The following is a 13,993-nucleotide window of genomic DNA, read 5'->3' on the forward strand; positions in this document are numbered from 1 at the left end:
GCTAACTAGCGAATTTGAGCCATATTAGCATTGACATGAAATCAGTTAAAACACGTCAAAACAAGACATGGTATCAAGAAAAAGATGAAACAAGCTGAAATGAGCCGCTTACGACTCCCCACATGACAGTTCCTTGTCATCATTGCTAGCTATATGGCCATGCAGAATTACAACAACACACAGACATTTGCACATAGTTTTTTTGACTTTGTCAGCCATCCCATCTATTGCCAACCCTCTCAAACTTCTCCCAACGATGAAAGCTTAATAATTTCTAACATACACAGCGATCCACAAAGTTTTTTTTCTTTTTGTGCATCTTTTATACTTTCCAATATCAAATTTAGCCGCAGTGGAAAGTTCTTGTCTCACCTGTCAATGGGATGAATCCCAACGCGCATAACCCAGATCCTCCATTGACACAGTATGCTCCCATCTTGCCTCTCTTATTAGTTGTAACTTGTGGTCTTGTGTGTCTGCTTTACAGGAAGCCAAAGACATCAATACAGATTTCATCTGTCCGCTGTGTGACAAAGACTGTATGACCCAGCACCAGCTCACTATGCATATCCGACAGGTAACACTACTATTACCATTACTACTTCTGCTGCAACTTCTACTACTTCTTCTGCTACTCCTACTACCACCACCACCACCACCACTACTACCTCTGCTTCTACTACTACTTCTGCTGCTACTCCTACTACCACCACCACCACTACTGCTTCTACGACTGCTACTTTTACTCCTACTACCACCACCACTAACTTCTGCTACTTTTACTCCTACTACTACTTCTGCTGCTACTTCTACTCCTACTACTACTACTACTACCACCACCACTACTACTTCTGCTTCTATTTCTACTAGTACTTCTGCTGCTACTTCTACTCCTACCACCACTACTACTTCTACTACTACTTCTGCTGCTACTCCTACTACTACCACCACCACCACTACTACTTCTGCTTCTACTACTACTACTGTTGCTACTTCTACTCCTTCTACCACCACTACTACTTCTGCTTCCACTACTTCTGCTTCCACTACCGCTACTACTACCGCTGCTACTACCACTACTACTACCACTGCTACTATCGCTACTGCTAATAGTACTGCTGCTACCACTAATACTACTGCTACTACCACTACCGCTGCTACCACTACCGCTACTAGCACTACAACTACTGCTACTACCACTACCGGTGCTACCATTACTACCGCTACTACTACGGCTAATACCGCTACTGCTACTACTGCTGCTACTACCGCTACTACCACTGCTACTACCATTACTACTACTGCTACTACTGCCACTACTATTGCTGCTACTACTACTGCTACTGCTGCTACTACCACTGCTACTACTACCACTACTACTGCTACTACCGCTATTACTACTGCTACTACCGCTATTACTACTGCTACTACCGCTATTACTACTGCTATTACTACCGCTATTACTACTGCTACTACCTCTATTATTACTACTACTACTGCTACTATCGTTACTACTGCTACTATTACTACCACTACTACTGCTATTACCGCTACTACTGCTACTACTGCTACTACCACTACCGCTATTACTGCTACTACTGCTACTACCACTACCGCTATTACTGCTACTACCGCTATTACTGCTACTACCACTACCACTGCTACTACCACTACCACTGCTTCTACCACCGCTACCACTACCGCTACTACCACTGCTACTGCCACTACTGCTACTACCGCTACTACCACTGCTACTGCCACTACCGCTACTACCACTACTACAACTGCTACTACCGTTGCTACTACTGCTACTACTACTGCAGCTACTACTACTGCTGCTGCTGCTACTACTACTACTGCTGCTACTACTACTACTGCTGCTACTACTACTACTACTACTACTACTACTACTACTGTTGCTGCTACTACTACTGATACCATTACTACTACTACTACTGCTGCTACCACTACCGCCACTACTGCTACTACTACTACTGCTACTACTACTACTACTACTGCTACTACTACTACTACTACTGCTACTACTACTACTACTACTGCTACTACTGCTACTACCACTACTACTACTACTACTGCTGCTGCTGCCGCTACTACTGCTGCCACTACTACTGCTACTACCACTACTACTGCTACTACTGCTACTACTACTACTACTACTGCTACTACTACTACTTCCTCTCGCTCTCTGACATTCAGTAATGGAAGTAATAAAGAATAATGTGTCGTAATATCTCTTTCGCTGTCTCTCCCCTCCCAGCACAACTCGGACAACGGGGCGACGGACCACTCATGCAGCATCTGTGGCAAGGCCCTGAGCTCAGCCAGCTCGCTGGACCGCCACATGCTAGTCCACAGTGGAGAGAGGCCCTACAAGTGCTCCTTCTGCGGCCAGACCTTCACCACCAACGGCAACATGCACAGGTCAGACACGCACACACACTCTGACTCATTCTCCACCTTGCTCAGTATTAAAGGGCTACCTACTAATGTTTAGGCATTGTGGTGGGGGCGGAAGTGATTTCTGCATTTGGCGTTGTTTTTATTTTTGCGCATCACACAGAGGCTAGAAGAAAACGTCTCATTGCTAATGTGCGCCTGTACAGCACCTCACAAAATGGACATTAAGAAATTTAGTGGACTGTGTTAACTTCTTGGTGACGGGGCAGTATTTTCACGTCCGGATGAAATGCATGCCCAAATTCAACTGCCTGCTACTCCTCCCCAGAAGATAAGATATGCATATTATTAGTGGATTTGGATAGAAAACACTCTGAAGTTTCTAAAACGGTTTGATTCATGTCTGTGAGTATAACAGAACGTATTTAGCAGGCGAAACCCCGAGGACATTCAGATGTTTTTGTTTGTTTGAGGTAACTCTCTTTTCAATGGGTTTTCATTGGGAATCCAGATTTCTAAGGGACCTTCTTGAAGTTCATCTCGCTTCCACTGGTTGTCAACAGTCTTTAGAAATTGGTTGAGGTTATTCCTTTGCGTAATGAAGAAGTACGGACATCTTGAACGAGTGTCACTTGAAGTGTACTGTTAGATAGAGGCGCATGACCAGAAAGACAGTTTGTTTTCTTCCTGTATTGAACACAGATCATCCAGTCTTCAATTTTATCGATTATTTACGTAAAAAAAATACCTAAAGTTGAATTACATAAGTAGTTTGAAATGTTTTGGCAAAGTTTACAGGTAACTTTTGAGATATTTTGTAGTCACGTTGCGCAAGTTGGAACCAGTGTTTTTTCTGGATCAAACGCACCAAATAAATGGACATTTTGGATATATATCGACGGAATTAATCGAACAAAAGGACCATTTGTGATGTTTATGAGACATATTGGAGTGCCAACAGAAGAAGCTCGTCAAAGGTAAGGCATGAATTATATTTTTATTTCTGCATTTTGTGTCGCGCCTGCAGGGTTGAAATATGGTTTCTCTGTTTACAGATGGGCTATCTTCAGATAATAGCATTGTTTGCTTTTGCCGAAAAGCCTTTTTGAAATCTGACATGTTGGCTGGATTCACAACAAGTGTAGCTTTAATTTGTTATCTTGCATGTGTGATTTAATGAAAGTTTGATATTTATAGTAATTTATTTGAATTTGGCGCTCTGCATTTTCCCTGGCTTTTGGGAGGTTAAGATTGTATGTCGTTGAAAGGCCCAGAGTATTACCAACACTAAAGCTTTGGTCTTTAAGCCTTTCTGTAAATGGTTCCCTACCCAGGTGTGATAGCAGCACCACCCAAACACATGTGGAGTACTGCTCCCACATAAAGCCAGCAAAATCCAAGCGTTAGCACCTGTCGCTAACTGCAGACACGCCCTTTACAATAGCCCAGCAGTTGTTATAAAACAAAATAAACTGTAAACAAACAAATCTTTTTAGTGCTCAGTTTTTCCCGGAGATAAAGCATTTACAAAAATGATTACCGAAATATTCTGCTTTTACAAAATGTTATACTGTTTGTAAATGAACTAAAATGTCTTGCGCTTATCTTTTAGAATTGACACGCTAACGTTGGTCAGGGCAGACCGTTTGCCTGAAGGGGGATGGGGGACTGTGGCACAGAGATAAATATATAGGCGTTGTCGGGGGTTGGGATGCTCTGGGTAAGGTGTGTGTGTGTGTGTGTGTGTTGACGCTGTTTAGGCAAAGCAGAGTACAGGAAGTAGGAAAATGACTTTGCCCCACTTCAACACACACACAACAACAACTGTTAGGGCATCTGCTCCCAGCATACTTGACTGATGGCAGGGTTAAATACCGACTTCCTCTCTCTCTGCTCTCTTAGGGGTTTTTATTGTGGGTGTGTGTGTTAGAATTGGGGGCTTGAGGTTTAATTGATGTGTGATGTGAGAAGCTCCATCCCTTTTGAGTTGGCCAGCCCTACAACATAAGCTTCTGAAGTTATCCTGATAAAGTGGTGTTGTAAAATCTAAACGGTTGGCTGTTGAATCTATCTGCATGAGAGGGATGCACCAGGACAGTAGTCTGCCTGCTCCGTCGTTGGAGCGCTCATCTTTTCACCCTCATGTGTATGGAATGAAGAGGTGTGGGCAGGAAGGAATGAGTGTAGGCCGAGTCAATCTGAGAGAATACGAGAGTGTGTTTTTGTGTTGGTCTCTAGTGTTAAAGAATGCCACTGAATTCTGTGTAGAAGATACTAGGCGATACTAAGATTGTTGCATAAAAAATAGTTGTTTTCTTTGCCTATTTGTTCTTTTTCACCATTCTGTTTAGCATTTTCTCAACACTCCAAAAAGAAGCAATGCTTTGGGGCAAGAAAATCACAGGGGTGTATACATCAGCGATGTTGTAACATTCAGAAATTGAGTGGTCTCTATTCATCCTATCTGTGACCTTCCTTGTGAATGTTCCACGGTACTGAATTGATCCAGCCCTAGTCTGATGTGATGGAGCTGTCCATGTGGCTGGCAGGGGAGCAGCCATTTTGTTGCCAGAGCATCACATGAAATGGGGCCTGCTGTTGTGAGCCTGTTGCCAAGGAGAGGCATCCTAACCCTAAGAAGGGCCTGGCGAATAGACTGATCCAGGGGGTAGTGGATGGGCACTCTGATTAACTCTTTACAGGACAGTGAGGACACTAAAGGGTAGTGGGGAAGAGTGGGATAGAGAAGGTGCGATGGTAAGGAGAAGTGCCCTTGGTGTGACATTGCACAAGAGCAGGCGGCATCATTTTGATGCTACAGCGCCCCCTGTCCACCCACTGTGGTGATGCAGTGGATTTTTTTCAGTTTGGATGAGAAGGGAGCTGTTAAATCATCAACCCCCACTGTCAGTTTGAGTCTCTCTCTCTCTCTCTCTCTCGTAGACTTCGTTGACATGGCAAGTTAAATTACATACATTGTCAAAGTATACATATAACAAAAAATGGTGGGACCAACAGCAATAAGGCATTAATAGTAGTAGTGGAAATATTAATGAGAATAACAATACATTAAAGCAATAGTTGTAGACCAGTCTCTCTCGCTCTTGATAATGAGTTTTGTTGTAACATTGACACTGTTTGAGTTGTTTGATGTCTGAGTGCCTCTCAGTAAAATGACCTCTTCAGTCCTGAAAGTAGTGTTTTTGCAATTTACAGACGACTGCATTATTGCAGGTGTGTGTCAAACCATCAACCAACTAAATAGACTGATGGGAAATGTTTTTTTAGGCAGGTGAATTTAGGAGGATGGCTGAGGTGACACAAACACAAGTTGGTTTCATCCAATCACGCTGTGCTGACATGACAGCTTAGCTCTCTCGGGATTGGCTGACACAGTGGTCAGAGTCCAGGGGATGCGGCTGCAGCCTGTCAGGTCCCCAGATGGGTGGCCAGCTCGCTGCCTGCCTGCTATTTCTAAACCAGGCACTGACGGCAGAGTGAAAGCTGAGACCTGTGCTGCCGACCCAACACTGGCTGACCTTTCCTCTCTCATGCTGGCGAATGCGCACGCACACACACACACACACACACACACAGGCGTGCACACTCACGCCACGGACATACAGTTTTACACAGACAAACACACTTACTGACACGCACTCACATGCTCGCAGTCACACTCACACAAACACACGTATACACAGATATAGCTAGAGTACAAAGCCATGAATACACACACTATCAAAGTTACTCGCAAACAAGTTCACCCACACAATTGCACAATAATGTACCCACCTTTATTAAAGCAGATGCGCAGGGACAACTTGTGAAGTATGGGTGCACAGTCGCGCACACACAGAAATGTTAGTACACTCAGAGGCCCTATGACTGACTACTGATGTAGGGCTCTGTGGGCTAGGCCAGGTCTGTCAGGGATGTACTGATGTAGGGCTCTGTGGGCTAGGCCAGGTCTGTCAGGGATGTACTGATGTAGGGCTCTGTGGGCTAGGCCAGGCCTGTCAGGGATGTACTGATGTAGGGCTCTGTGGGCTAGGCCAGGCCTGTCAGGGATGTACTGATGTAGGGCTCTGTGGGCTAGGCCAGGCCTGTCAGGGATGTACTGATGTAGGGCTCTGTGGGCTAGGCCAGGCCTGTCAGGGATGTACTGATGTAGAGCTCTGTGGGCTAGCCCCAGGGATGTACTGATGTTGGGCTCTGTGGGCTAGCCCCAGGGATGTGCTGATGTGTTTTCCAGGGTCCTAGTCCTCTTGTCCTCCCTCCCTCCCTCCCTTCTCTCTCTCACACACACACACACACACACACACACACACACACACACACACACACACACACACACACACACACACACACACGTGTCCTTAAATCAACTGATGGCATTTGACCTTTCACCAGAAAGAGTAGAGGGGGGAGGAGTTCTGTATGGTTTAGCCCCCCCATTCATTACTCTTCTCCTAGCTCTGCAGTTATCAGTGACCCCCTCTCAAAGTTTAAACTAATGTAATCAGCTTAAGAAGGACACACTCAAGTCACGTACACCTTTGCCTCTATCCCCCTCCCGCAGCTACATTGTCCCCTCCTTTTCCTCCTACATCCTTCCCCCCCCCCCCCCCCATAGATAACTCAACTTCCTGTCTTGATTGTCAGGGATAGTCAGGCCTCTCATAATGCCTGTGTGACATTATCTCCTCTCTCTTCTCTTTTTCTAGTATCTTTCCATCTCACATCTCTATCCATTCGTCTGTCTTTCTCCCTCCCCCTTTCTCTCTGTACACTCCTCCCCGTCCCTCTCTCTCTCTCCCTCCCTCCCCCTCTTGATCTCTGCCTCCATCTCCCTCTCTCCCTCCCTCCCATTCTCTCCGCCATTTGACTCCAGCCCGACAGCTGAATGTTGTGTTGTGAGGAAGAGAGGAGGAGAGACAGGAGGAGGAGAAGGGGGAGAGAGAGATTAGCAGCAGGAACAACAAATGCTTCCAGAGGACTGTCTCAACAGGATTATTTTTGTGTTCCAATCATCCACCACAGTACTAATAAACATACTCTATGTCCAACTGTATTACTATATCTGAATGCCATGAATAGAGAAATAAATAGCTGAACTACCCCTGTAAACGTTACTAGAGAAGGCAAATTTGATAGACATAATATTACAGGGATGGAGATGACTGCCCTTCATGGTACCCTCGGCCCTTTTCCCTGGCCCGGAGTTAGGTCCTTACATGGACCTGCTGAGCCTGCTGGATAATTGGAGCAACTTAGACTATTACCGCCTTCCCTGCCCTCCTCCCAAGTGTGTGTGTTTGGTGTGCTCGCGGGCCAGAGTATGTGAGCGGAGCTGGATCAGTGAGGAGCGGAGCATGCACAATTTGACTAGTGCTTAACTTCACAAGCTCAGGGCATGCCCGCCCAGCATGCATTTGTAGTCTACTTGTGTGCTGCTATAGCTCCTGTCATGAAGTTCATTAATATCTTCATAAAGAAACTGATAAAACACACATGTGCAAAATCAAGGTTACTTACAAAGATGAGGAGGAGCAAGAGCGGGAGTGCGGTGTCCACAACTATAGAATCATTGTAGAATCTGAAAAGACGCGTATCCTGAAAGCATAATGGTGTACTAGGTTCACATGCTAACAGAAAGGAACGAGGTGGGTAGCTAACTAAGTGTGTCATTGTAGCAAAGTATTTCTAAACTCAAAATCAGATCTCTTAAGTTTCCTTCATTTGAGTTCTATTTTCTATACAATAGGCTATCATTGATTTTGGCCCAATAGGCCTGACCTCTTTCAAGGAGCTTTCTGTTTTGATAAGGTTATTTTGCCTGAAACCTTTAGGCCTACCTATAGATTTAAAAAATAATAACTCTGCATCCCTACACAGCCTGGCAAGAGTGACCCGAAGGGTGTTCAGCATCCGCAGTGCCTGTGCAAGAGGGGAGAGGGTATTCTCCCCTGCTGGCCGGCTCTCCAGACACTATCACATGAGCCTGAAGCCACAGACTCTGACCAAACTTGTGTTTCTAAAAGTGAATTCAAAGGCATTTTTTATTTAATTCTAACTTAGTTTTACTATATGCACTATTAATAGACTATAATGATTTAATACAACAAAATGTTGTTTAAATGCTGAGCGGTTAATGTCCCTGCCAGCCTAGTGTGTCGCACACGCAAGTGCTTCACAACGTATTTCTTTGTAGACTATAGCCTTGAAATAATAGGCTAGTAATATGGCCTAAATAATTAATTTTTGTTCCTTCTCAGGCTACATGTCTGGCTCCTGTACAGTGTTGATATGCTGTTTAATATGACATGTGGCCTATTTGAAATGATGAGCGCTTCTTACAGTCACCTTTTCCTGTTGTTTTAAGAAATACTTTTCATAAAAATGATATGGTTTGGTTTCAATACTTCAAAATCAAATGGTAGGTTCAGGTAGTCACAAAAATAGTGTTGCTTAAATGGGGATTCTAATGAATGGATGGAATTCGGAACAGCATTTTTTTTCTTCTGTGAGCGAGAAGCGGGATTTCCGACCGCTCAACCCCGCTCACATACTCTGGCGTGTGCGTGCGGAGATTATTGAGCCCAGCTCCCCAATCTGGCAACCCTCCAAGCTGTCTCTTCAGATGATCTGAAGTTCTGGGAATTAAATAAGTGATGTACATCAATCCAGCATTTGTTTTTAGGATCTTTACTGTAATACACCTTTCAAACCATTCTGGTGGCAGAATTTGTTGTAACTTCTCAAGGGATATGTTTTGTGTTGGACTGTGATGTTATGCCTTTCATAGACTCCTGTTGGCTCATCTATTAGCACTGGGCAGAACATTTTGCCTGCATGTTATGTGGCTTAACAAGTGGATTATTTTGTTGTTCAGTTGCTTAGTAACCTGGGCCTACTGCCGATCAAAAGCCTGTGACTTGTCTTAATCAACCAATGGGATTTTGTTTCACTGAATCTCCGTCTGTATATTTGGTTAATTCTCTGGCTGGGCAAAGAAGTGGAGGTGGTATAGCTCATCTGTCACTGATCAGAAACATTTAGAAATGCAATAATGTGGCCTAAATGAAGAGTAGGCCTATTATTTTGCTCGATGGCGTATAGGCAACTCCAAAAGCCTGCGGAGGTTGTGAAGTATGAACTCAAGTAAGACCCAAATAATTTGGAAAATATAGACTGCTGTTATTTTCAATAGGTGTCATGATGAAGATACGCTCAATGTAACAACCTACGCCTGCTCCCTAACAAGGCAGAGGGAGGGTAGGAAAGAGATGAAACATGATGAAAAGCTGCACGGGCTTGCCTTGGACTCTGTTTCAAAATGTATATATTTTTTTATGACCTCAGTTCCACACGTTGCCATGAAGTTGTGTGGGAAACATATTTGTTGTCTTCTTATTATGTTTCATAATATTCTTAGCCTATTATAAAATGTGTGTTGACTGTGATCAGGCTAAGTGTGTCTCGTCTGTTTAATGAACATAATAACTATTGATTGCATGTGCATGCCACAGCCATATGGGCTGCACAGACCAGTAACAAATTAAACTCAAAATATTTGATTAGTCTTAGGTTTCTTAGGACCTGCCTAAACATGATATCCAATTGGTAGTTAGTCTTGTCCCATCGCTTCAACTCCCATACGGACTCGGGAGAGGCGAAGGTCGAGAGCCTTGCGTCCCCTGAAACACGACCCGCCAAGCCGCAGTGCTTCTTGACACACTACCCGGTTAACCCGGAAGCCTGCCGCACCAATGAGTTGGAGGAAACAACAACTGGTGACCTGAAGTCAGCGTACATGCACCCCGGACGCCACAAGGAGTCGCTAGAGCAAGATGGGACTAGGACATCCCAGCTGGCCAAACCCTCCCCTAACCCGGACGATGCTGGGCCAATTGTGCACTGTCTCACGGGTCACCCGGTCGCAGCCGGCTGCAACACAGCCTGGGATCGAACCCAGATCTGTTGTGACGCCTCTAGCACTGCGATGCAGTGACTGAGACCGCTGCGCCAGTCGGGAGCCCATGGATTTTTTTAAATGGACGCCCACCCACATCTTCACACCACTACTGCCACTTGTCCCCAGCATGCCGACACGCGCACGGGCCATATACAAAAGGCATGTTCAGGCAAGAATGTGTCTGTTTGTAAAGGGGTCATAAAAAAATATATAATTTATATATATAACGACCATAGTCAACGACCATAGTTGTAGCCTGAGTGCCAGTCTTTTTCTGCTCTCCTGCCAACTCTTAATGGAATTGTCATGCCAAATAGCTTGCCAATGGAACCTGGCTATAGGAGCCGGCTTTAAAGCACAAACTGATCTGGGACCTGGCTACTTGTTCTGTTCTGATGTCCTTTTCTCCTTCTCTCCTCCCTGCAGACACATGAAGATCCACGACAAAGACCCAGCCGGCGTCATTCCTATTAGCCCCCCCTCGCCCACCAAGAGACGCCGCCCCTCCGCCAAGAGGAGGTCAGCCATGGACGAGGACACAGAGCGAGGCGACGAACTGCCCAACAAAAAGGTAATGCACACATACACACACACAGTCCACTCCACCGCATTACATTCCCAGTTAAGTCATTGTTATTGTTACCTGTGTGTGTGTCCAGGTGCTAGAGGAGAGTGTGTTGGAGGAACTGGGATCAGGCCAGGGGGATGATGAGGTGTTGCCGTGCCCGATCTGCTTCAAGACCTTTGGCTGCAAATACGACCTGGAAGTCCACATGGACACACACCCTGACACCACTCTCAGGTACTAGAGCCTAAAACACACACACACACACACAGTGGAATTACATTGATGGCATAAACGCAATACAACACTCTGCGTGTAGTTGATGTAGGAGTTAATAAATTGTCACCAAAATATCAAGCAAATCAACAGTTAGAATTAATGACAGAATGTATGGTGATAAATCCTGTAACAGTAGTGGTTATAAAGCCCCCCCAATGTCAGGGTTCAATGCTAGGGTCACAGGCCGAATGACCTCTACCCTCTCCACCCAGGTCCTAAAGACATGGTTCTCCATCACACTGCTAAAGGCCACCTCTGTGGCATATTACTCATTGGGAAGACATTTGCATTTAAAATGGTTTTAAATGCTTTGTTATCATGGATTAACCCATCAAATCACCTTCAGACTAAAGGTTTCACTTGACAGAGTTTAACTTCAAAGCACTGTGCTGCAAGGCCAATTTTGACCCCTCTCTTCAGGCCCTGAGGCCTAAAAAGTGGGAAAAGTCAGCAGGAAGGCTATCCCCGGAAAGGGCGGGAGGGATGGAGTTGGGGGTTTAATGAGTCAGAGGGGAGGCGTCGTGATGCGGTTGGCTGGACAACGGAAGGGGGAGGGGAGCGGTTTTCCATGGACAAATCACGATCTCCAGATCACCATAGCGACTCAATTCCAAACTCAAACTCCAACTTGGGATAGCCGCGCATAACTCACACATAGGAATGTATTTGTCTGAACTGAAAAGGAGGCAGATGCAGCTTTCTGTAGTTGAGTTGGGCAGCAATCTGATTATTGTAGGAAGTGCTGCAAATTTAGCCCTAATCCCAGTTAATCACAAGAGTTGAGAGGGCCAGTTAATAGGATATGGCTGCACTGGCTGGCTTGGGTACCCCGGTGTACACGATTTCTAAGAAGCTGAGAAACGACTCATTTGGCATGCAGTAACACACCGGAGAGACACACACACACTTTATTTTCAATTGTATTGAGCCATTTACTTTTATCTTTGTATTCTTATATTTTATTTATTCTTGTTGCGTTGTCGAGGAGGAACCTGCAAGCATTTCATTGGACGGTGAATATACCATGTGTATCCCGTACATATGACTAATAAAACTTGAAACACAAACGTACACAGACTCACAAACGCACACCCTTTAGTTGCAGCAAAATTCTCTGGGCTTGAGCCAACCTCTGTGAGATTAGACGGCTCTCGCAGACCTGTGTGAGAGACCGAAAACACACAGTCTTTCTCACAGGTATACACAAGCACGCACATGCATACACAATGAATGTGTACTGTGTACCCACCACATACTCACAGAGGTGTGAAACCACAGGGAATGGAGGAGGGGGCTGGGTGTGTGGGATGAGGGGTGGCTGGGCAGGTGTGTAGTGCTGGGGGACCATTTTCAATTTGAGAATACACGGAAAATAAATTCTGATCCATTCTAAATAAATTATATTTAATTACCACAAAAATTCCATGAGAAACGATAGAATGACAAACCAAATAAATACGTAGGCTACAGCAGCCTAGATGTAGGTCTTCTGTCTGGTGGTGGCAGGAATGATGAAGAACTGTAGGCTACAGCAGCCTAGATGTAGGTATTCTGTCTGGTGGTGGCAGGAATGATGAAGAACTGTAGGCTACAGCAGCCTAGATGTAGGTCTTCTGTCTGGTGGTGGTAGGAATGATGAAGAACTGTAGGCTACAGCAGCCTAGATGTAGGTATTCTCTCTGGTGGTGGCAGGAATGATGAAGAACTGTAGGCTACAGCAGCCTAGATGTAGGTCTTCTGTCTGGTGGTGGTAGGAATGATGAAGAACTGTAGGCTACAGCAGCCTAGATGTAGGTCTTCTGTCTGGTGGTGGTAGGAAGGATGAAGAACTGTAGGCTACAGCAGCCTAGATGTAGGTCTTCTGTCTGGTGGTGGCAGGATTGATGATGAACTGTAGGCTACAGCAGCCTAGATGTAGGTCTTCTCTCTGGTGGTGGCAGGAATGATGAAGAACTGTAGGCTACAGCAGCCTAGATGTAGGTCTTCTCTCTGGTGGTGGCAGGAATGATGAAGAACTGTAGGCTACAGCAGCCTAGATGTAGGTCTTCTGTCTGGTGGTGGCAGGAATGATGAAGAACTGTAGGCTACAGCAGCCTAGATGTAGGTCTTCTGTCTGGTGGTGGCAGGAATGATGAAGAACTGTAGGCTACAGCAGCCTAGATGTAGGTATTCTGTCTGGTGGTGGCAGGAATGATGAAGAACTGTAGGCTACAGCAGCCTAGATGTAGGTATTCTGTCTGGTGGTGGCAGGAATGATGAAGAACTGTAGGCTACAGCAGCCTAGATGTAGGTATTCTGTCTGGTGGTGGCAGGAATGATGAAGAACTGTAGGCTACAGCAGCCTAGATGTAGGCCTTCTGTCTGGTGGTGGTAGGAATGATGAAGAACTGTAGGCTACAGCAGCCTAGATGTAGGTCTTCTGTCTGGTGGTGGCAGGAATGATGAAGAACTGTAGGCTACAGCAGCCTAGATGTAGGTATTCTCTCTGGTGGTGGCAGGAAGGATGAAGAACTGTAGGCTACAGCAGCCTAGATGTAGGTATTCTGTCTGGTGGTGGCAGGAATGATGAAGAACTGTAGGCTACAGCAGCCTAGATGTAGGCCTTCTGTCTGGTGGTGGTAGGAATGATGAAGAACTGTAGGCTACAGCAGCCTAGATGTAGGTCTTCTGTCTGGTGGTGGCAGGAATGATGAAGAACTGTAGGCTACAGCAGCCTAGATGTAGGTATTCTGTCTGGTGGTGGCAGGAATGAT

The 13,993-nt window shown here is 45.4% G+C and overlaps 1 protein-coding gene across 4 annotated transcripts in view; it reads left to right on the plus strand.

Annotated features, from left to right (window-relative positions):
* Positions 1–13,993, plus strand: part of LOC110489703 (ras-responsive element-binding protein 1) — an 81,961-nt gene that overhangs the window by 56,878 nt on the left and 11,090 nt on the right. For all 4 annotated transcript variants that reach the window (XM_036943879.1, XM_036943881.1, XM_036943880.1 and 1 more), the window contains 4 exons: positions 488–577; positions 2,279–2,442; positions 10,823–10,967; positions 11,056–11,198. In XM_036943879.1, the coding sequence (XP_036799774.1) occupies positions 488–577; positions 2,279–2,442; positions 10,823–10,967; positions 11,056–11,198 (542 nt within the window). The remainder of the gene's footprint in view (positions 1–487; positions 578–2,278; positions 2,443–10,822; positions 10,968–11,055; positions 11,199–13,993) is intronic.

Source organism: Oncorhynchus mykiss, chromosome 15 (genome assembly GCF_013265735.2).
Source record: "Oncorhynchus mykiss isolate Arlee chromosome 15, USDA_OmykA_1.1, whole genome shotgun sequence".
Taxonomy (NCBI): domain Eukaryota; kingdom Metazoa; phylum Chordata; class Actinopteri; order Salmoniformes; family Salmonidae; genus Oncorhynchus; species Oncorhynchus mykiss.